Source organism: Vulpes lagopus, chromosome 4 (genome assembly GCF_018345385.1).
Source record: "Vulpes lagopus strain Blue_001 chromosome 4, ASM1834538v1, whole genome shotgun sequence".
NCBI lineage: Eukaryota > Metazoa > Chordata > Mammalia > Carnivora > Canidae > Vulpes > Vulpes lagopus.
In genome coordinates this window covers 99,855,305-99,876,746 of record NC_054827.1, presented here as the reverse complement: position 1 = coordinate 99,876,746, position 21,442 = coordinate 99,855,305, and the positions used below count along the sequence as shown (strand labels likewise).

The following is a 21,442-nucleotide window of genomic DNA, read 5'->3' as shown; positions in this document are numbered from 1 at the left end:
CTTTTTTTTTTTTCCCCGAATGCTGTAACGCATTCCTGGGGTGAGCATCTATTCCCAGAGCTCCAGATATGAGGGGAGCCATGATTCATGCACTGACTAGCTGTTGACCCCCCATCTACATGGTGTTAGAACAACACAGGCTCATTTGAAACCTCTACCTTAAATCTTTCATGAAGAAAACCCAGGAGTGAGAAAACCTTACAAAAAAATGTTAGAAAGCAGCTTGGGTGTTCTAGAAGGCCTTTGTCATTAGGTGGTGCTTCGACCAGTGTCTGGAGGAACAGAAGGACTTACTAAGTATCATGATCTTTCCCCTGACATTCCAGGAAAAGTGGGCTAGAACCTCACGGGCAAAACGTTAGACATGAAGCCGATTGCAGGGGCAGAGGTGCTTGACTGCACACAAGAGTTGTGGATGAGGGGATCCCTGGGTGGCTCGGAGGGATCCCTGGGTGGCTTGGCGGTTTAGGGCCTGCCTTTGGCCCAAGGCATGATCCTGGAGTCCAGGGATTGAGTCCCACATCAGGCACCCCGCAGGGAGCCTGTTTCTCCCTCTGCCTGTGTCTCTGCCTCTCTCAGGAATAAATAAATAAAATATTAAAAAAAAAAAAAAGAGTTGTGGATGAGAATGCCAAACTTCACTGCAGGTCTGGTCTCCCTCCTGACAGCCTGTAACCTGGGCCTCAGTGCTCCTGGGCAAGGGCTGATGTGCCCTAAGTCTCTGACCCGACATGGTACTGTACTGGACATGCTACGTGTCCCACATATTAACTCCCCTGTGACTGTTGAGCTGTCCTGGAACGTGTCCAGGCAAAGGCTGCAGGGGCTTTTGGCTCCCCTCAGTCCTGTGTGGCTGACCACACTGTCCCCAGCCATCCTCAGCCCATGCACCCTGCCTTCCTGAAGCTTGGGCTTCCCTTCATCTTCATGACCAGTCCTTCCCTCGAGGCCACTCTTTTGTAGCAGCCTAAGCACCTCCCCGGGGCCTGCCACCATCCTCACTCCCCAGCCCCCCTACCTGGAATCACCTAGCATGGCCTCCAAGCACCCCCAGACCTGCTGAATCTGCCTCTAGGATGTGTGGGTTACTGGGGTGGCCTCACTCACTGCCATGCCCAGTGCTCTCCAGGGGCTCTAGCTATTCCTCAGACCCCAGGCGGCTCTGTCCCAGCATGCAGGCCATCGCCACAGGCTCTCCAACTTTAAGTACCTCAGCCACTCATGTTTCCCTGGCACCCTCCACGGCCATGCAGCTACTGCACTTCCTTCCTGCTGGACCCGCCAGCCTCCCAATCTTCCAGCCCTACTCCTTCCTACGTTGGATTTCCACATGCTCTTTTACCTCAGGAAACCCAGAATTCACCACTACCATGGACTTCCACTAGCTATGGCCCTGGGGGCATAACTGTAGTCACCTCCTCTGTCCCCATTTCCAGGAGCAATGCTGGCTGAGAATATGACTGCTGCCCATCTGCATCATGGCTAACCTCTGCCTGGGCAGCTTTCCCACCAGCGCTGGGGAGGCACCCAACACCCCGCACAGGAGTCCTGTTCCTTCTTGGTAGATGGCTTGCCCGCTACCACCCTGGGATCCTTGCCGACTGTCTGGGTTGCTGGACTCCATCTCTGCCCCTTGCTCACCTCTTCCCCTTTACCTCTTGTCCCTGGGAGAGCTGACCCCCCCATCTCTGCCCTCATTGCAGTGCTGTCCTGGGGCCCCCAGTTTGCTGCCCCTGGGACCACTGCTCCATCAGACTCCCCCACCCCTTCCTGATGCACAGGCCCTAGGTGGAGAGCACACCAGGCTGTGCTCATCATCCCCATGTACCTCTGTCCATGGCCAGCTCTCTGAATTCTTGAGAATCTACTCCTCCATGTGACCACCCCTGCAAATTCCTGCTTCAACCCATCTTACTTCTGCTAAAACTGCTGATAATAATCACAGGCCCACTTCAAAATCACCCTCTCTTTCCCTGAGCTTCTGCACTGGGGTTTATCTGGGACTGAGCTTCTCCTACAAGAGGCATGAGATGAGGAGCTCCATCCCACAAGCCCTTGACCGTGGAATCTAACATGATTGCTTTCTCCTCCTCCCCCTCGCTCCCTCCCTCCTCCCTTCTTTCTCCTTCTTCTCCTCTTCTTCTCTCCCACTGCCCTCTATACCACGCACCTTCCTAATCTCATGCCTCTCTTGCTCTTCCCCTGTCTCTGGCTCTTCCTGCTATTACTGGTCTGCCCGTCCCACTTGCCCCAAGACTGTAGGACCTTCCCTGAGAGTCAGGAACACATCCTATTCCCACAGAGACACCCTGTATCCATCTAGGCCATACTTGGGGGAGACTAAGTCACTTAGGCTGCAGGGCAGTCTATTAGTGAGATTCCAGGACAGTGTAAGGTTAGAGTCAGTAGCAGATTTTAGGTGAAAAAAAAATCAGTCCTTTATTAATAATTACTGAGTCTTGCCATCACTTATAAATCACAGGGGAAACAGAGCAGATTAGTCCATACATAATTCAATGCTCCATTTTAAAGGAACTGTAGAAGAATTTAAAATTGAATCAACCATAATTTATGTTCAATATGTATTGGTGGAATTCTGTTTTGTTACTTTTCTTTTTTCAGAAGCTATTAGATAACTCAAAACATCAATATCCTTAGATATCAGCCATCATTTATCAAGCAGCTGTAATATTTGGCTAAGGAAAATATGCCCAACCAGAAACACTTGGTTTCTCACAAATCACTGTGGGATGGTTCAGAGAAAAAGGAACCTAACATGCTAATCATGACTGTGCCTGGCCCAGTGGCTGGAAATATCTGAAGCCTTCTCCAGACTGCCATCTCTGTGAAGGAGGCTGAAAGGCCAGGACCAGGCCCTCTCCCCGACCCTGACAATACAGCTGGAGAAGAAGGATTCATGTAAGGCATATTTACTTCCTGTGAGATGCTTAACCTGGTTTTGGTGACATCAGTATCTACATAAGGTCCTGAGATCTTGCCCTGGGTCTTCATCTCAGCCCTCAAAGGTGATCAAGACCTCTACTGCTAGTGCCTTTCCTGGCTATGTTCATTCAACCCAACCTTCCTGGGCCCATTAGGACCCACATCCTTCCCACCTTCTGGCTACAGGCACAGAAAGTGGATGGACTTGAGAGGGTCAAGAGGCTGAGGCCGAAGATGAGGGACTTTGAGGGTAAGAGGGGGGGGACCCAGGAGGAGGCTCACTTGCCATGTGGCGAGTCCCAGTTCTGGTTGGGCATATAGAACCTCTGTTTCTCAGCCTGGAAATGTTGGAGAATACTTACTGGTTTGAAGCATACTTACTGGTCTGTAAGATACTAGGAGAGCCATGGGTGGAAAGAGCTGTGTGAGTGCAAATTACCATCATTATTACAACTTCCAGAAAAGAAGGAAGACCCACTATCATAATCCCCACCTTTGGCCAGGAATGGCCACATTTAAGAGCCACGGTGGAAAACCAAAACTCAGAGGCTGGCCATCAACTCTGGCTACATGTTCATTACCTGTGTAGTCCTCTTCATCCTCAGGAACCTCAATCTGGGGCAGTGACAGAGCAGACTTGGGGGACTCCAGCACCGGGGCTGAGAGTTCCAGCATCCGAGAGCGTGACTGATGGGAGCTGAAGGTGGTGTAAGGATGCTCTGCTGTGCCATACAAGATGAGGCTCCATTCTTTCAATTTCCCTGAAAGGTACCAAGCCCAGGGTCACTGGCCAGTCATGAAATCTCCCACAGAAAGCTCCTGAGGTCCTTGGCCCAAGGCCTCCCGCACTCACAGAAGTGCCAGGCACAGGGGTCCCACTGGAGAGCTCCGCCCCCACTACCTCCCTTCCCAGTCACCCAAGGACCAGGGACTTGTTCTCTGTGTCCCCCACCCCCACCCCGTCTCACTGCAGCTCCCCCAACTGGCTCTCTTCCCCTTCTTGGAATATCCATAGAGTAGATCTGGGGCCTGGCCCCAAGCCTTGCCCCATCTGCTTCCAAATGGGACAGCTGGGTTACACCAAGGAGTCCTGCTATTTGGATCAATCACCCAGACCACAGGAAGACTGGTCTTGGGCTCCTTCCTGTGTAGCCAGCATGGGTGTGCAGGGAAGTGTGATGAGGTGACAGTGGTTGTGCAAACCCAAATGTCCCTAGAGGGTGGGTGCAGGGAGGATGTCCTTAAGAATGGCAAGATGAATGGCACAGATGCCAGACTGTGTGGGGGTGGGGAGCGTGAGAGGCATGCGGAGGGCAGGAGCATACCCAGCCATGCTCCGGGTGGAGCAAAGAGAAGGTGGGTGGAAGGGACCCACCCCCTGCCATCGACCTTCATGTGGGAATGATGCCCCATGCTGCTAGGTTTTCTCAGAGGTAAAGAGAAGTGAGAAACCTGGCCTGCAATTTGCAGGTGAAATCTGTGATGTTTAAAAACAAAACAGGGGATCCCTGGGTGGCGCAGCGGTTTAGCGCCTGCCTTTGGCCCAGGGCGCGATCCTGGAGACCCGGGATCCAGTCCCATATCAGGCTCCCGGTGCATGGAGCCTGTTTCTCCCTCTGCCTGTGTCCCTGCCTCTCTCTCTCTCTCTCTCTCTGTGACTATCATAAATAAATAAATTAAAAACAAAACAAAACAAAACAGAAAAACACTTCAGGGGCACCTGGGTGGCTCAGTGGTTGAGTGTCTGCCTTCTGCTCAGGTCATGATCCCAGGGTCCTGGGATGGAGCCCCATACCAGGCTCCCTACTGAGCAGGGAGCCTGCTTCTCCCTCTCCCTGTGCCTGCTGCTTGCCCTGCTCATGCTCTGTCTGTCAAATAAATAAATAAATAAAATCTTTAATAGACATGCATGTGGACCGACCCTGGTGCAGACCACAGGTCTGGGCATCTATTCCTTAAGATCGTGTCCCTGAGCATTCAGAGCAGTGAGACCACGTTGAGGAGGTCACTGCTGTCCTTCTAGTGCAAAAGAGGGGCCAAGTCCAGTGTGACCAGCAGGGGACACACTCCTCATGCTCATGGACTCACTGTAGCTTCAGGCCCACACACAATCATCTAGCTGTGAGCCACTTCAATGAACCCTTGTGACCAGCCACCGGGACCCAAGCTGGGAACAATGTCTTTGCCAGCTTCATGTCTGTGTCAGCTGGGACAAATCTCTGTCTTCCTCTTCATTTTCCATCATTGGTTTTATTGGCAATCAGAATGCTTTAGGTGAGGGAAATTAGTGCTCTCATTCTTAACTATTGATTTATGTTTTTATTGTCACTTCTGCTCATATTACTCTACTTCTTTGCTCTGAATAGCAGGCCATCTGCCCTTAGATATCCGCCTATACACTATTTTTGCAATGTGGGTGGTTCTGCTGGTATAACTTGATACTTTGTTTGAATCCCAGGAATATCATACTCTCCCTAAATCCTAGAACAGGAGGCTCCCGCTTGTCCACATACTCCAGGAACCTCTGGGCAGTAATCCATACTGCCCGCTAGGTGCTACGTGGAGGACAGAGGCAGGACTGGTCTGCACATACTAGGCCACACTCTGGTGCTGCTCTCAGTGGTGTCTGATGTTGATTCAGTTACACAACATGGCACATACCACACTCTAGCTAACCAAGGTCCTAAGCCCCCCAAAGCCTGCAGCCCTCCAACTTCCCAAATCAGGCCCTGCATCACGTGGGCCTCTCCAAGCCTGGCCAGAGCAGGATGATGCAGGTCCTTCAATTTGCAAAAACATTCCTGAGCTACTTGCTAGTACACAGACTTCCAAAGGGCCTGGTTCTTCTAGACACTCCAAGGCCATTTCCTGAACACATGCCTAACATGGACCACACAGTTGATGGCACCATGAGAAGTATTTTGCACGGGTACAAGTGCAGAAAACACAGTCCCTGGTTATGAATTATCATCTGTTCTCAACCTCTGAAGACCAAATTAGAGACACATTTCAAAACCACAAAGGAGCCTGGGCACATTAACTGCAGGGCAAGGAGCTGATGGAGGCAGGAGCATGAGGACCACGCGACAGGGAGCAAAGCTCTGTAAGCTGTCATTTGAGTCAGGATCTGTTTCCACCCTGTATCATGTCTCTAAAAACACCCACCAAAGGGTGTTGCCACTGAAATTAGGTTCATATTTTCAGAAACAGTTTGGGTAGGACAAAAAAAGAGAGGCCACTCTGAGCTCAGGATCAGCACCCCACCCCATAGAGGGAGGGAGCGCAGAAGGAATTATAAGAAACCAAGACTGTAGATCCTAAGATTTCTCATCATAAGGAAAAAAAAAATCAAAGTTTCTTTTCCTTTTGCATATGTGTGTGGATGTGCATCTATATGAGACGATGGATAGTAACCAAACTTATTGTGGTAACTGCTTCACAATTTATATAAGCCAGGTCATTATTCTGTACACCAAAAACTTGTGCAGTGCTGAGTGTCAGCCATATCTCAATAAAACCGAAAGGAAAAAAGGAAAAGAAATTTAAGAAACTAGCAGTAGGAGCTGCCTTGAAGGGGAGTTTAGGGTTCAGGAAGAGAAAAGAGACTTCATTTTTACTGTATTCCCTTGGGGACTGTTTTATTTTTTTAAGCCACAGCATATATAATTTAAGAAGAAATTTAGTTTAAGAAAAAAAAAAGTGGTTGTAGAGTCATAGAAAAAACATTGAAAAAACTGTAGTATTCAGGGCTTTTGGTTTATGTTTCTGAATAAGTAATGCATACGAATAGCTCAAAATCCAAAGGTGTAAAAGGGGAAACAGCAGAGTCTCCCTCCAGCCCTGCCTTTTGGCCACCATCTCTCTTACCACAGGTGATGCACTTACTCATTCTTATGCATCCTTCCTGAGGCATTTTATTCTTTACCAAGCAAGTATGAGCATATGTGCATATATCCCCCCCTTCCCTTTATTAACACACCCCGCAGAACCTTCTGCACCTTGCTTTTTCTGTGAACAATACATCTTGGTGACCTCATCACTGCATCAGAGAGATGTTGAGCCATTTGCTTAATGATCCCAACTGATGGGCAGTTAGGTTGTTTTTAATTTGCAATTACAAACAGTGCTGTGGGGCGCCTGGGGGGCTCCCTCATTAAATGCCTTGGCTCAGATCACGATCTCCCTGTCCTGGGATCAAGTCCCTCACTGCTGTTCAGCAGGGAGCCTGCTTCTCCCTCTCCTGTTGCACCACCCTCCCCCCCCCCTCCTGCTCACTCTCTATCTCAAATAAATAAATAATCTTAAAACAAACAAACAAACAAACAAACAAAACAAAGCCCAAACAGTGCTATAACCTTGGTCACAAGAGGAGGGATCCAGGGAGGGAGAAAGAGGTAGTAGAAAGAGATAGAAAGAAGTTCCAGTGTGTGACCAGGTTCCCAGTCCCAGCTCCTTCCATGCTCACCATTGCAGAGTCTGCCCTCGCTTTGGGGAGATGAGACATATAGGCATAGAAAAAAACACAGAAAAATAGGAGATCAAATGGGGGGGGGGGCGCTATGCCAAACCAGGGACTGCATCCATCCTCAACAGAACTGCAGGAGGATTTCAAAATATTGGCCTGCTTTTGACAGAGCATTTAACCAGAGAATATTCTTCACCATTCAAGATACTATGCATGCTTGTTCAAGTTTACCCTGACAAAAACTCAACCGCTACCATTAATTCCTTAATTTCCAGGAGAAGGAGTCTTAAAAGATAACCTAATTCTTTGGTTTTTCTTCCCATCAGATTCCTGCGACTGTAGAAGAAAGAATGACAAATCCACCTGCTTAACCACTTGGGGCCGGCACCGCCAGGATTCTGCCTCCAAATGTCACCAGCAAGCCCAGGCAACAAGAATTGTGTGAGAGGCAGACGGTAATCCTGGCTGATGCCAATAAATGGCTTTATCATCATTCACTATCTTCAGTGCAGCGTTTCCCCTCGATGAATTGAATTGGTAATGAACAAACAGGATTATTCCTATTATTCAAAGGAAGAACCAGCATTAAGGGGAGACTAAGGTTGAATTCACCAATAGGAAAGTACCAGCAGTAATGAAGCTTTTCTCTGTCCGGCATTTTGAATTAAGCATTAAACATCCTTGAGAGGGGAATTTACAATTGGAGACAAAGAGGGTAGAAGTGGGGGAATGGTTTTGTTAGGCTAAGGACTCTGAGCTAATACTTTAGAATTCTTGGGTTTTCTTTGGCCATGAGAAGTTATTAACGATAAAGAATTTATTAATCCTCCCCCCACCCTTATATTGAAAATATGCAAAAAAAGAAAAAAGAAAAGAAAAGAAAATATGCTGGGAGCAATTCTTTAGTCAAAACATAGTAAAGAAAGAGATGTCTGGAAAAAAAAAATCAAGAAATACTTTTCAGTTTCACCCCCTAGTGGAAGTTTTTTTGTGAGGGCCAAAGAACCTGATTTGCAAAGTTTATGAAGTTTAATGAAGAGGATTTGGTGAAAGGAATAAAGAAAGCTTACCACCCTCTGTTTATAAAAATATACAAAAACACTTTAAAGGGGGGATTTTATGGTATGTGGATTATATTTCACTATACTTCAATAAAGCTATTATATGAAATACTGTGAATATATATATTTATACACACACATGTGTCTATTATACATACACAGAGAGAAACCCAACATTCACTCAATAAATTTAACACATCATTAAAAATGCACTTTAGACCCACATTATGGCAACTAAAAGGGAGGAAAATAAAGGGAATATAGGAAATGATCTGGAAAGGACAAGGAAGAGTGTACACCTGTGTGTGCTCACCCTCAGAGCCCAATGTAAGACAGGGTAGATGATCCTGTAGTCATAAAAACCATTAAACCATGATATTTTCAGTACCAGGAAAAGGATCTAAGAATCCTAGGTTCCAGTGTTCATTTAAATGAAGGGTAGACGGCTTAGTCAGTTAAGCACCTGCCTTCAGCTCAAGTCATGAGGGATTGAGCCTGGCATCAGGCTCCCTGCAGGAAGCCTGCTTCTCCCTCTGCCTAGGTCTCTGCCTCTCTCTGTGTCTCTCAAGAATAAACAAGATCTTTAAAAAAATAAATAAATAAATAAGTGAAGGGTAGAAACAAATATACATTTGGTGAAGAATAATTGTCCTGTACAGCAATGTACAAAATCGCATTTTCTTCTTTTAACAATTTTTTAAAAGATTTATTTATTTATTTATGATAGACATAGAGAGAGAGAGAGGCAGAGACACAGGAGGAGGGAGAAGCAGGCTCCATGCCGGGAGCCCCATGATGGACTCGATTCCAGGACTCCAGGATCGCGCCCTGGGCCAAAGGCAGGCGCTAAAGCACAGAGCCACCAAGGGATCCCAGAAATCGCATTTTCCTTAATGGAACCAATAAGGTTAGATAGGAAATGCTCAAATACCATCTTTTTCATATTTTTTACTTTTTTTCAAAGTAATGAATCAATAGTTTGCCAAGTCAAGTAAGCTACATAGTTTTTTTTTTTTTTTAAGCTACGCGGTTTAGACCAAAGACAGAAGTCCTTCATGTCACTCGCCCCTACCTCTCTGAGTCCATCCCTCAACACAGCATCTTTTCATACTTTGAGCATGTGTTCTAGCATTTAGTACCACATTGCTTGATTAAATGTTCATATGCTATATCCTAGTTTCTCAGTTTTAGACACCATCCAGTGACAACCTACCTAAGACATGGAGAAGCCCCACTCTCACACCATCCCTAACACACTCATGTCCTCTCCAAATCCCCAACACTCTGTTAACACCATTTCTTACTGGGTCAGCATTTAGTGTCTTCCCCACCCCACTCTCATTTCATTTTGTGGGAGATTTCCTCAGGTCTTCTAACCAAACAATTGACTTTCTAATTTTTGCCTCATGTTTAAAATTTTCAAGGCATTGATCTGGTTCTTCCAATGTTCTTTTCTCAAAATGAATAAATCTGTTCTTGTTTTATAGATGAAATATTTTCTTTTATCTTCCCTGAGGACACCTATGAGATAACAGAATTTATATCCTGGTCTCTGTTTTAGTTCTTGGCACAGAGCTCCTGAGAACCTTGTCATTTCCTGATTGGGAAGAGCAATAGGAGCATCTTTTGTTATAATATTTGCCTTTGACCCTGTTCCTGACTCAGTACTAACATCCTTGTAAATTCCTAAGTGATAAGAACACTAGGAGCATCCTTTGTTCTACGAAGGGGACTTGGACTTGGGATGGGCTCCTGGATGGGGGCTGGTCACCAAAAGGACCAAGCTACGGGGGGGGAAAAAAAAAAAAAAGGACCAAGCTACGATTAGAAGCTTGGAATTTTCAGCCCTGTCCCCCACTTCTCTAGAGAGGGGAGAAAAATAAAGTCAGTTACTGATCATACCTACATGAGGAAGCCTCCTTAAAATCTCAATAGTATGTGGTCTGGTGAGATTCTAGGTGGGCAAACACAGCCATACCAGGAGGGTGACACACCCTAACTCTTCAGGGACAGAAGCTCCTGCTCTTGGGACCCTCCCAGACCTCACCCTTCCTGTGTATCTCTTCATCAATCTATTCATCTGTATCCTTTATCACTTCCTTTAATAAACTGGGTAAGTGTAAGTAAATGCTTCCCGACATTTTGTGAGCTGTCCTAGCAAATCAAGGGACTCCCAAGAGGAGTTCTTTAGAACACCAATCTACACCAATCTACATTAGGTCAAAATCACCGGTGGTAACCTGAACTTGTTATTGGCATCTGAAGTGTATATGAGTGTGTAGGTGTGGTAGGCAGTCTTGTGGGACTGAGCCCTTAAGCTGTGAGATCTGATGCTATCTCTGGGTAGATGGTATCAGAATTGAGTTAAATTATAGGACACCCAATGGGCGTGACTAAGAATTGTTTGTTGTGGGAAAAACCACACACTTGGTGACTAGAAGTATCAGAGGTGAAATGTTCTGTGTGAATAGTAAAGGAGATATACAGGAGAAAAACACAGTAGGAAATAACTGAAGTTTTCCCTATTCAGGGGAGGAATAACTACAATTTTCTATTTTATACTAGCAATAATAGTTTTTCTAAAGTTTTCTTTCGCTGCCAACTTGCTCTTTCCCCTCCAAGCTTCTTCTCTGCTAGGGTTTGTTTTTAGTTTACCGTTGGGTAATTTCCTCAAAAGTCTGGTGGTCCCTGAGGTGGTCTTTTCATATTCAGTAGTAAGGTACTAAAAAGCTGACTGGAAGCTCTGTGTGTTAGAATATGGAAACACACTTTTCGTTTATTCATTTTGTACATAGCAAACTTGCTAGCTTGTACAATATGAGAAAAAAAATGTTATCATAGTGTATAAGGTGGCTCAGATATAAACAATGCTTACATAGTATATGTAAATACTTCCCATCAGAACAATGGAGGTCAGAGGAAAATGTAATATCTTTATTGTGCTGAAATCTGAAATTAAAAAAAAAATACTGCTGGAGCACCTGAGTGGCTGAGCATCTGCCTTTGGCTCGGGTTGTGATACCAGGGTCCTGGGTGGGATCAAGTCCCCCCTGCTCAGTGGGGAGCCTGCTTCTCCCTCTGCCTATGTGTCTGCCTCTCTCTGTATCTCTCATGAATAAACAAAACAAAACAAAACAAAACAAAACAAAACAAAACAAAATACTGCCAAACCCTGGGATGCGTAGGTTGAGCCTCTGACTCTTGATTTTGGCTCATGTCATGGTCTCAGGGTCATGAGATTGAGCCCTGGGTTGGGCTCCGCACTCAGTGTGGAGTCTGCTTGAGATTCTCTCTCTCCTCTCAACACTACACCTCCCCCATTCTCGGTCTCTCAAATACATAAATAAATAAAATATTTAAAAATAGTTTTAAAAAATACTGCCAACCTGAAACTCCATATCTGGTAAAAATAGCATTCAAAACTGGGTAGAGTCATGGAAACATCATGAGGGTTTATTCAAACCACAAAGTCAATGTATCAACAAATGAATATACACATTTTTAAAAACAAACAAATAAAATTGGTTTAAATAAAGACATTTTGAAATAAATCCAAGCTAAGCAAACTCATGGCCACCAGGCCAACATGATAAGAAATGATAAAGGCAATGCTTTAAGCAGATGGAAATTGATACAAGATAAAAAACTGGATCTCTAGGAAAGAATAAAGAGCACCAGAAATGGAAATACATGAATGAATAAAAAAAAAAAAAAAAGAGCCACTTTTTTCCTTCTCTTACTTTCTTTAAAAGACAAAGCCTCCTAAAGTAAAAATATCACTATAAAATAGAGTTGGTAATACATACAGAGGTGAAATACATGACACAATCATAGCAGAAAGTTGGGAGTAGAGGGGAACAGAAAAACTGTAGTTAGGTTCTTACATTTATAAAGTGTGAAGTCATGTGATATCAATTCTAAATAAACTGTAATGTAATGAGGATACCTTTGTAATCCTTAGAGTGACCACACAAATATGGCTAAAAGGACAATAAAATAAATAAATGTAATATTCAAAATTATTTAATACCCCCCCCAAAAGGCAGAAAAAGAGAAACCATTTTTTTAAGGGGGGCCAAAAGATAGGGAGAGAAAATCTTTTTTTTTTAAGCTTTTATTTATTTATTCATGAGAGACACAGAGAGAGAGATAGAGGCAGAGACACAAGCAGAGGGAGAAGCAGGCCCCATGCAGGGAGCCCGACATGGGACTCGATCCCGGGTCTCCAGGAGCACACCCCGGGCTGAAGGCAACGCTAAACCACTGAGCCACCAGGGCTGCCCAGGGAGAGAAACTCTTAAGCTGACTCTGCGCTCAGCTCGGAGCTGGACCTGGGGTTTGATCTCACAACATTGAGATCACAACCTGAGTTGAAATCAAAGGTCAGATGCTCAACCAACTGAGCCACCCGGGCGCCCCGAAGAGAAACCTTTTTGCTTAACGTTGAATGTGAAATTTTCATATTTATGTTCTTGAGTGAGACTGGCTGAAAATTCTCCATAACGTGCTGTTGGGATTTGGCACCAAGGATACACAGGCTTCATTCAACTACTGGGGACTGTTTCCCTTTTTTCCACTGTGTGAAAGAGTTTATGGAATATTGGTGTTATTTCTTCCATTTGAATGTTTAGTGGAATTTGCCAGTTCATCTATCCAGGCTTGGAGTTTCTTTTAAATTACAGAAACAATTTCTGAGGATAATTTTAGTCTTTATTTTTTTTCTTGTGTCAATTTTACCAAGTTGTATTTTTTTCTTGGAATTTGCTCATTTTACTTAAAATTTCTTTCCTTCTTTCCTTGCTTTTCTTTATTTTGTCACAAAGTTGTTTATAATACCTTCTTACAATAGCTTTAATGTATACAGGATTTGTAATAATATTCCTCATTTTCGTTCCCAAAATAATATATTCTCAGTTTTTTCCCTTGATTGGTCTTTCTAGAGGCTTATCAATTTTATGTATTTCTTCAAAGAACCGGTTTGTGGTTTCTTTGATTCTCCCTTCCATATCTTTGTTTTCTATTTTATTAATTTCTGCTCTTAAAAAATTTTTCCTTCAAAAAAAATTTTTTTCCTTCTTTCTGCTTTCTTTGCATTGATGTTGGTCTTTCTCTACCATCGTAAGTTGAGATGCTTAGTAAATTAATTTCCAGCCTTTCCTCCTTCCTAATACATGCAGTTAGAGCCATAAATTTCTCTCTCTCCACTGCTTTATTGGCATCCCACTTGTTTGCATATGTACTATTTTTATCATCATGTAGTTCTACATATTTTCTAATTTAAATTATAGTCTTTTTCCTTAGATGAATTATTTCTCTTTTTTTTTTAAGATTTTATTTGAGAGCAGCAAGAGAGCACACAAGAGAAAGAGAGCACACAAGCAGCAGGGGCGCAATGGGTGATGGGGTGGAGACGCAGGCTCCCTGCTCAGCGGGAAGCCTGATGTGGAGCTCTATCCCAGGAACCCCCCCCCCCCCCAAAGATCATGACCCAAGCCAAAGGCAGACACCTAACTGACTGACCCACTCAGGAGCCCGACACTTGTTATTCAGAAGTGTTTTTCAATTTCCAAGTGCATGAGCTTTTCCTAGTTATCTTTTTATTTTGATTTTTAACTTAAGTATAATGTCAGAGAACAGGGTTTATATGCTACCAATCCTTAGAAATATGCTAAAGCTTGCCAAATAGCCCACTATGTGGCCAATTTTCATGAATATTCCATTTATGCTTGAAAAGAAATCCTATTCTTCAGTTGGTGGATACAACACACGAACAGACCCATTAGACCTTGGATGTCAGTTGTGATGTTCAAATCCTGTATTCTTACAGGATTGCTGTTTTACTCATCAAATATATTTGAAGCATATTAAATCTCCTACCTTGTGTGTGAGTTTGTTTATGTGAGGTTTTTTTTCTCTTTGTAGTTTTAACAGCTTTTTGCTTCCTATATTTTGAGGCCATGTCAGAAGTGAAACAAATCTTTTATCAACGTGTAGTAATACTCTTTAGTTCTAACGATGCCTATCGTCCTGACATTTCTGCTCATCTGATATTAATATAACTACACCAGCTTTCTTTTGGTTGGTATTTGCTTGCTATGTCTTTTCCCATCTGCTTTACTTTGAACTTTTTTTTTTTTTCCTGTTTTAGATACCATTCCTTAGAGTTCTATGGGTCAGTCCCAGCAGGAACCAGACAGCATAATTAAACTGGGATAATCTACAGAGGCTTCAATAAAGAGGCTATTTACAAAGGTGTGAGCAGAACAAAATAAAGCCACAACTTTGGATAGTGGAGTTCTCTGGGGCTAGTAACAGAATGTGTGTTAAGCCCTTAGGTGTACTATACTACGGCAAAGGGAGGGCAGGGCTGTGACCCTGAGAGGGATGCTGGCTGCTGAGGGCAGCTGAAGGGCAAAACAAAACAAAACAAAACAAAAAAACCCCACAAAACCTCATAAATAATTCCTTCCCTCCATTCTCCTGTGGTGTTTCCCCTCGGCTGAACTCAACTGTAAGCCACAGGCAGAGTCTGTGATTAGGCCAGCCTCCTTATGCAGAGTAGGGTGGAGAAGAATAGAGAATGGAGCTGGTGGGCATGGGAAACACACTTGATGCAACAGCAAATATATTTTTTAAAAATCTAATATGATAATTTTTGTCTTCTAAAACAAAGCCATTGGTCTATTTACCTTTATTGAAACTATTGACAATTGGACTCATTTTGAACCACTTCTTTTGTGTGTTCTGCCATTGACTTCTTTTCTTTTCTTTCTTTTCTTTCTTTCTTTCTTTCTTTCTTTCTTTCTTTCTTTTCCTTCTTTCTTTTTCTTTCTTTCTTTTTTTTTTTTTTTTTAACTTTCTGTGCCTCTGAGGTCCCAGATTTATGCAGATGCAACTTCCCAGATCCAGCAAATACCCTAGGGCACAAGCCACCATTATTACTCCATTGGCCTCTCTGTCAACATTTCAATCAGCATTTAAAATTTTTTTCTGTGGGCAGGCAAGATACTTGGTCTTCGTATTGTTGGAGGTAGGGTTCTATAACATCTTTTAACATTTCGGTTCTGTCTTTGATTTGGGGTAATTTGTCAGCAATTTAGAAAAACCATTTACCTTACACTAAAAAAAAAAAAAAAATCCAAACATTATGGAGAAAATCAAATCCTAAACAAACTGGGAATGAAAAAAAAAAAAAAAGAATTATCAGAACTCTGGAGGAAAAATTTAAGATTATCTGTAAAGAATTAAAGGTCAAATAGCATACCAGAAAAAAATATTTATAGGAACTATCTCACACCATGGGTTATTACATCTGTGGTTTACCTGGAGTACTTTTTAGCTTAATAATGATAGTACTGAGACCTCTTGGGACAGAAACAAAAATGGCAATTTTCTGAAGAAAAAATATATTTTGTACACAAACATTTGAAAAGGTATTCATCCTCACTAGTAATTATCACAGTGCAAATTAAGGAAAGATATCATTTATTTCCTCTAGAGCTGGCCAGCGAGTATGCCTGGTGAGATTGTAAATTGGTTCAATTATTTTGAAAAGCAAATTAGTGATACCCATCAAAAAGTAAATATGCTTCCATCTCTAATTTGTCCCAGTGTCTTACTTCTGGTGAATGATCTCCAGAAAATAATTTTTTTAAGGTTTTTTAATTTATTTATTCATAGAGACACAGAGAGAGAGAGGCAGAGACACAGGCAGAGGGAGAAGCAGGCATCAGGCAGAGCCCGACATGGGACTTGATTCAGGGTCTCCAGGATCACACCCTGGGCTGCAGGCGGCGCTAAACCGCTGCGCCACCAGGGCTGCCCTCCAGAAAATTTTAAATTTAGGAGAAGCTTTCTGCACAAAGCTATGTATAAGAGAAAAAAAGGAAAACAGCCTATATGTCCAACAATAGATGTATAGCTTAAATAAATTACAGCATTTCTACTTGGTGAAGTTTTATTTATTTATTTAATGTGGGTTTTTTAATACTTTATTTATTTATGAGAGACACAGAGAGAGAGAGAGGCAGAGACACAGGCAGAGGAAGAAGCAGGCTCCATGCAGGGAGCCCGACATGGGACTCAATCCCAGGTCTCCAGTTTCAGGCCCTGGGCCGAAGGCAGGTGCTAAACCGCTGAGCCACCCGGGCTGCCCGGTGAAGTTTTATTTAAAAAAAATACAAAATGCTGCTTACAAAGGATATATGACATTAAAAAGTGCTTGATATGCAAGTAACAAAAAAGAAATACAAAGTTAGGAATGCAGCACTCTCTGAACTCTGTAAAACGTCAGGAAAAAAAACAAGTAGAAATTATAGATATACTTTTGAATATGACATGTTGCTGAAAAAAGTAATAAAGTTAAGTGTTCAAAAACTAAATGCATTTATATATTTGATAGTAGATCTTGTTGCCAGAATGTTGGGCAGCACAGACAGCATGAACCTCAAGCTATGTCTTTTTTTTTTTAAGATTTTATTTATTTATTCATAAGAATACACAGAGAGGAGAGAGAGAGGCAGAGACACAGGCAGAAGGAGCAGCAGGCTCCATGCAGGGAGCCCGCCTTGGGACTGGATCCTGGGTCTCCAGGATCATGCCCTGGGCCAAAGGCGGCGCTAAACCACTGAGCCACCCCGGCTGCCCTCAAGCTAAGTCTTTGTACTAAATACTGATGCCATCTGGAGGAATCTGAGAAAGGGGTTTCAGGAGAGCTCTGTCTCTCCTCACATCACTTCATTTTTCATTTTCAGCACATTTAGAATTTTATTTGCAACTGTGAAATATTAAATAAAACTCTCATCTTTGCGTTATGTTCACTATCAAGAGACACAGAACCAAGTGGCTAATGCCATGATTCATAACCACACACAGCAGCGGTTGGGTTGTACTGTCACCTACATAAGTGGGAATCTATACTTTTTTGCTTAAATTAGGAGACCTGGGGAATGATGCCGCTTGATCTTTGCAGTCCCTTGGACAAAAGGAAGGAAGGCAAAAAGACCAGCTGGAACACTGAGCCCTAGTGAAGCAAAAGGGGTTAGAAGTGAGACTTTTGGAGAGTGGTGCATATGCTGACTGTTTGGAAACCTTACTGAGCTCTTTGGTCCCATTTCAAGAGAAGCAGGAGTGATATTCTAATTGCACTTTCCAGAAACGAGAGAGTTCAGTCACAAACTTGAAAGCTGGCACAGAAGGCACGTGATTTCAATCTGACTTCCTTTCTAGCCGCCAGTGCAAGATAGATTGAGCCATTGATCACAGATTGCAAAATTTCAACTCATCTTGCAAACGGAGATGAGCTCAAAACAGATGTCAATTAAAGAGGAGTCAGTAAAATAACAATAAAATGAGAACAGCTCTGCTCTCAGGAAAAAAGCAATGCATGAAAGAGCTAACTGAAAGGAAATTAAAAAAAAAACATGGAACTTTTTATGATAAAAAAAAAAGGAAAAAAACAGTCACACAAAAGAGACTAATTTCTTCCACTTTTAACCGATTATTAAATGTTTCACTGAGTGTGCACAGACAAAAACAGAGTTGATTAAAATTATATGAGCTCTTGATTTAAACAAGGTTCATGGATGCACGCACATTCACTCAACAAATAGTCGTTGACTGTGCTCAGCACTCGGGCTGGGGCGGGAAGAGACAAAAGCCCTAGTGCGGCACTTCCAAAGGCAAACTTTGCCCAATCACACTTGACCTGTTCTAAATTGATCCTCTCTCCCTCTCCAATATTTCCTACAGATTATTGAAACTCATGTTTGATCTGCCACCTGAATATGTATGTGCTTTAGCCTATGTTCCCTAGAAAATGGGAGGCCAAGCCTATGGGGCTGAGGCTTTATGGGGAGGCATAATCCCAGGGCAACAAGAGTGAGGGCTGAAAGGTCGTTGGCAGGGAAGGGGGGTGGGGACACCAAGCTGGCTCCAGCTTCACAACAAAACAGCAGGGCACTTGGACAGGGGAAGAGCTGATCTCCTGTCTCTCATTGCGCATTTCCTGGTCTATCACCTGTCCCCTCCAGGCAGCCAGATACTGTGGAGCCCAGATGCCACACCTCCTCTAGAAGTGGAAAGAAAAGTCACAGCTTCCCCAAGTCTTGCTGGGTGGGAAGGACCTGACTCCCTAGGACCATTGCAGTTTCTACCTGTGTGCAAATACCTGTGCACTAGCCTAGCCTTCACCTGGGCTAGGACACAGGTGTTCACGCAATGAGGAGATAAACTGGGGGCCAGACCTCTCCACTGGGCAGAGGGGCTGATGGAGTCAATCTAGAGAGACACGTAAGAGGTCCAGCGTGCCATTTATGGAGTAAAATTCAATCATTACATGTGCTTGGAGGTAGAAGGCACAAACTATCATGAGCAATATTTGAAAAGAATCTTTTCCCCTAGGCTTTCTCTGGTCTTCCATTCAAGTGAGCATAGCACCTTTGTAAGACACTGTATAATGGTAAAAGGCAGACTTGTAGAATTGGGTGCACATGACACACACTTACCACCGAGAAATATGTGTTGGTGATCTTAATATTTCAGGCACTATGGTCAAACACTGATCAAAACTTTTTAAAAATCCTCATGAGGTATTTGTTTTATATAAAATTTTCCTACATTTGAATCTCAACCAGGCCCATGAAATAATACTACTATAATATTAATAAGTATTCTTATTCCTATCACACATATGCAGTAATGGAGACCGAGAGAGGTTCCATGACCAAGCCAGCAAGTGGCCCTGTTGGAACTCAGACCACACACCTGCCAGACCCTCTGTTCTGGGCTCACTCCAAAACAGGTCCCAACACCCGAATCCTGTGCCCCGAGTCCAAATTATGTGGCAGCCTGGCCTTCCTCACACTGCCCACCTGGTCACAGTCAAGTCAACTGGACTGTGGATGGGGTCTGATCTTCATAGCTTATTCTGCAGGTTTTGGCAAATGCACTTAAATTCTTCCTGGACTTCTTTGATCTCGCCCCGGCTTCAACTTTCACGTTTGTGCTAAGGAGAGAGGCAGAGATGGGATTCCACAGACGTGAGCAGGTGGACTTGGGTGTACTGGGCTGAGCTCCAAAGAAAGCCAAGATGTGTGAGAACTCTTAAATGACTCGGGCCCTGGGGACGCACCACGCACACACACAAAGGCCACTGAAAAGCCAGTCAGTTTGTGGGGTAGTATCTCCTCACAGCAGTTTCGAAACCAAGCTGTTGGTTAGCAAGTTTTGGTTTCTTTTGTTGGGAAAAAAAGCATTGCTTAAGAAGAAGAAAGAAGAGAAATGTACCTGCTGAGTTCAAGACTTGAAAGAGTTTCTCATTGGGTCTGTTGACTAAATGGTGATCCAGGGTGCCCTCAGCACAGCAAGCCTGGATTCTGTTGTTTCCAAATTCCTTGGTTCTCCAGAAAAGCAGAGCCAGTTTAATCTCCCTCAAAAGCACTGAGACAGGTCTCTGCCAGTTACCTCTGGGCTGGAACTTACCCAGAGGGCAAAAAGACCATTTCCTAAAGGCTGTGGTTAGAGCCTATGCTTGTAGCAAGTAAGGGCAGCCTCAGGGACCTGAGTTTCCAGAACAACCCACCATATGCCAGGTTGTGCTAGAAAAGTTTGCTCCCATCAGGCGCTCACAACATGCCTAGGAGAGAATTATTACTCCCAAGGTCCCCTAGACAGTAGCTGGTAGAGCCAGTACTGGGTTCCAGGCCTTCCTACTTCCACATTCATTTTCTTTTCACCAAATCACACTGTGATCCCAGTACAGAATACCACGGATGCTCTGGTATTTGTTCTGCAATCCCTAGAACTTCTACTTGTTGGCTTGCTATCACTATATTTACTCTTCTGTGTTTTTATTTATGTTTTCTTCAATTATGACAAAGACAATCTTTTGTTCACTGATTGTTTATATTTTTTTCTTTATGAACTGTCTTTTTGGGCTCCTTTGCTGATTTTTCTCCTGGGGTGCTTTGTGTATTTCTTGGTGATTTGTAAGCACTCTTTATATATAAAGGCTATGATAGTATAAAGCTTTGTATGCCATCATCTAGCTATAGTAGTCAAGATGCTAGAGATAAAGAAGGTATCTGCCTGTGTATTGGAATTTTTTTTTTATACCAAATATTGTTTTTTAACTTCCTGTCTTGCAAGGAGGACTGTTTAGCACATTGAAAATTCAAATGATAACTGTTTATTGATTAGGAATATTTAGGCAGAAAAATAATTTGACTTGTTAAGTAAGCAGTTAAACCAATGGCAATTAGACCTTTACTCTTCTGAATGGGCCTTGAGAAGAAATAAACCAATAAAATAAGAGCCCCTGGTTGTGATGTCTAGTTCTGAGGGAGGGACCAAGGCTCTACTCAGAGATGGGCTGGCTCTGTTAGGATAATGAGGAGGTGGAGGTTGGGGAACAGAGCACATTACAAGATCTGAGTCTTGGCCATACATTGAATGCATTCCTTTTAAAGGATACCCATCTCAAAAAATAGTCCTTTACCTATATGATTCCCAATAAGCAGTGGTGTGCTAGGGCCACTTTGCATCGATTTACTGATTGTTAACATTTTCAGGAATTTGTGATCTGATTGATAAACATAGCCATTATTAAAAATTAAATAATATAAACATAAATTATATTGAAAACAAAGGTAACAAATACTCAAAAATCATCACTTTCTAATCATTTTACTGGATTTTGACATAATCCATGCTTTGGGGGTTATTTATATCCTATCTATACAGTAGAAATACTATCAGTGGCTACTGTGTACTCTTCTCAACTCTACTTTCAGTGACATCTCATTAGTGGTTTGAAATCAGCTGTGGTGGGAGCATTTACACAGGGAAATTGATAAACACTGCAAAAAAGGGCTCGATTTGCTGTTGATTTTTTTGACTTAAGAAAGTGATGGAGGAGGAAATATTCATAATGTAGGTTAAACTTAAAAGTGAATTATATCTGTAGCCATTATAT

At 43.1% G+C, this 21,442-nt stretch overlaps 1 protein-coding gene across 2 annotated transcripts in view; it reads right to left on the bottom strand.

The window, feature by feature from the left end:
* Positions 1–21,442, bottom strand: part of PCSK6 (proprotein convertase subtilisin/kexin type 6) — a 182,542-nt gene that overhangs the window by 20,828 nt on the left and 140,272 nt on the right. Inside the window, exons 14-15 of one of the 2 annotated variants that reach the window (XM_041752033.1) lie at positions 3,525–3,704; positions 3,325–3,363 (exon numbers count right to left, since the gene is read on the bottom strand). In XM_041752033.1, the coding sequence (XP_041607967.1) occupies positions 3,325–3,363; positions 3,525–3,704 (219 nt within the window). The remainder of the gene's footprint in view (positions 1–3,324; positions 3,364–3,524; positions 3,705–21,442) is intronic. The other variant, XM_041752034.1, reaches the window with a different exon arrangement.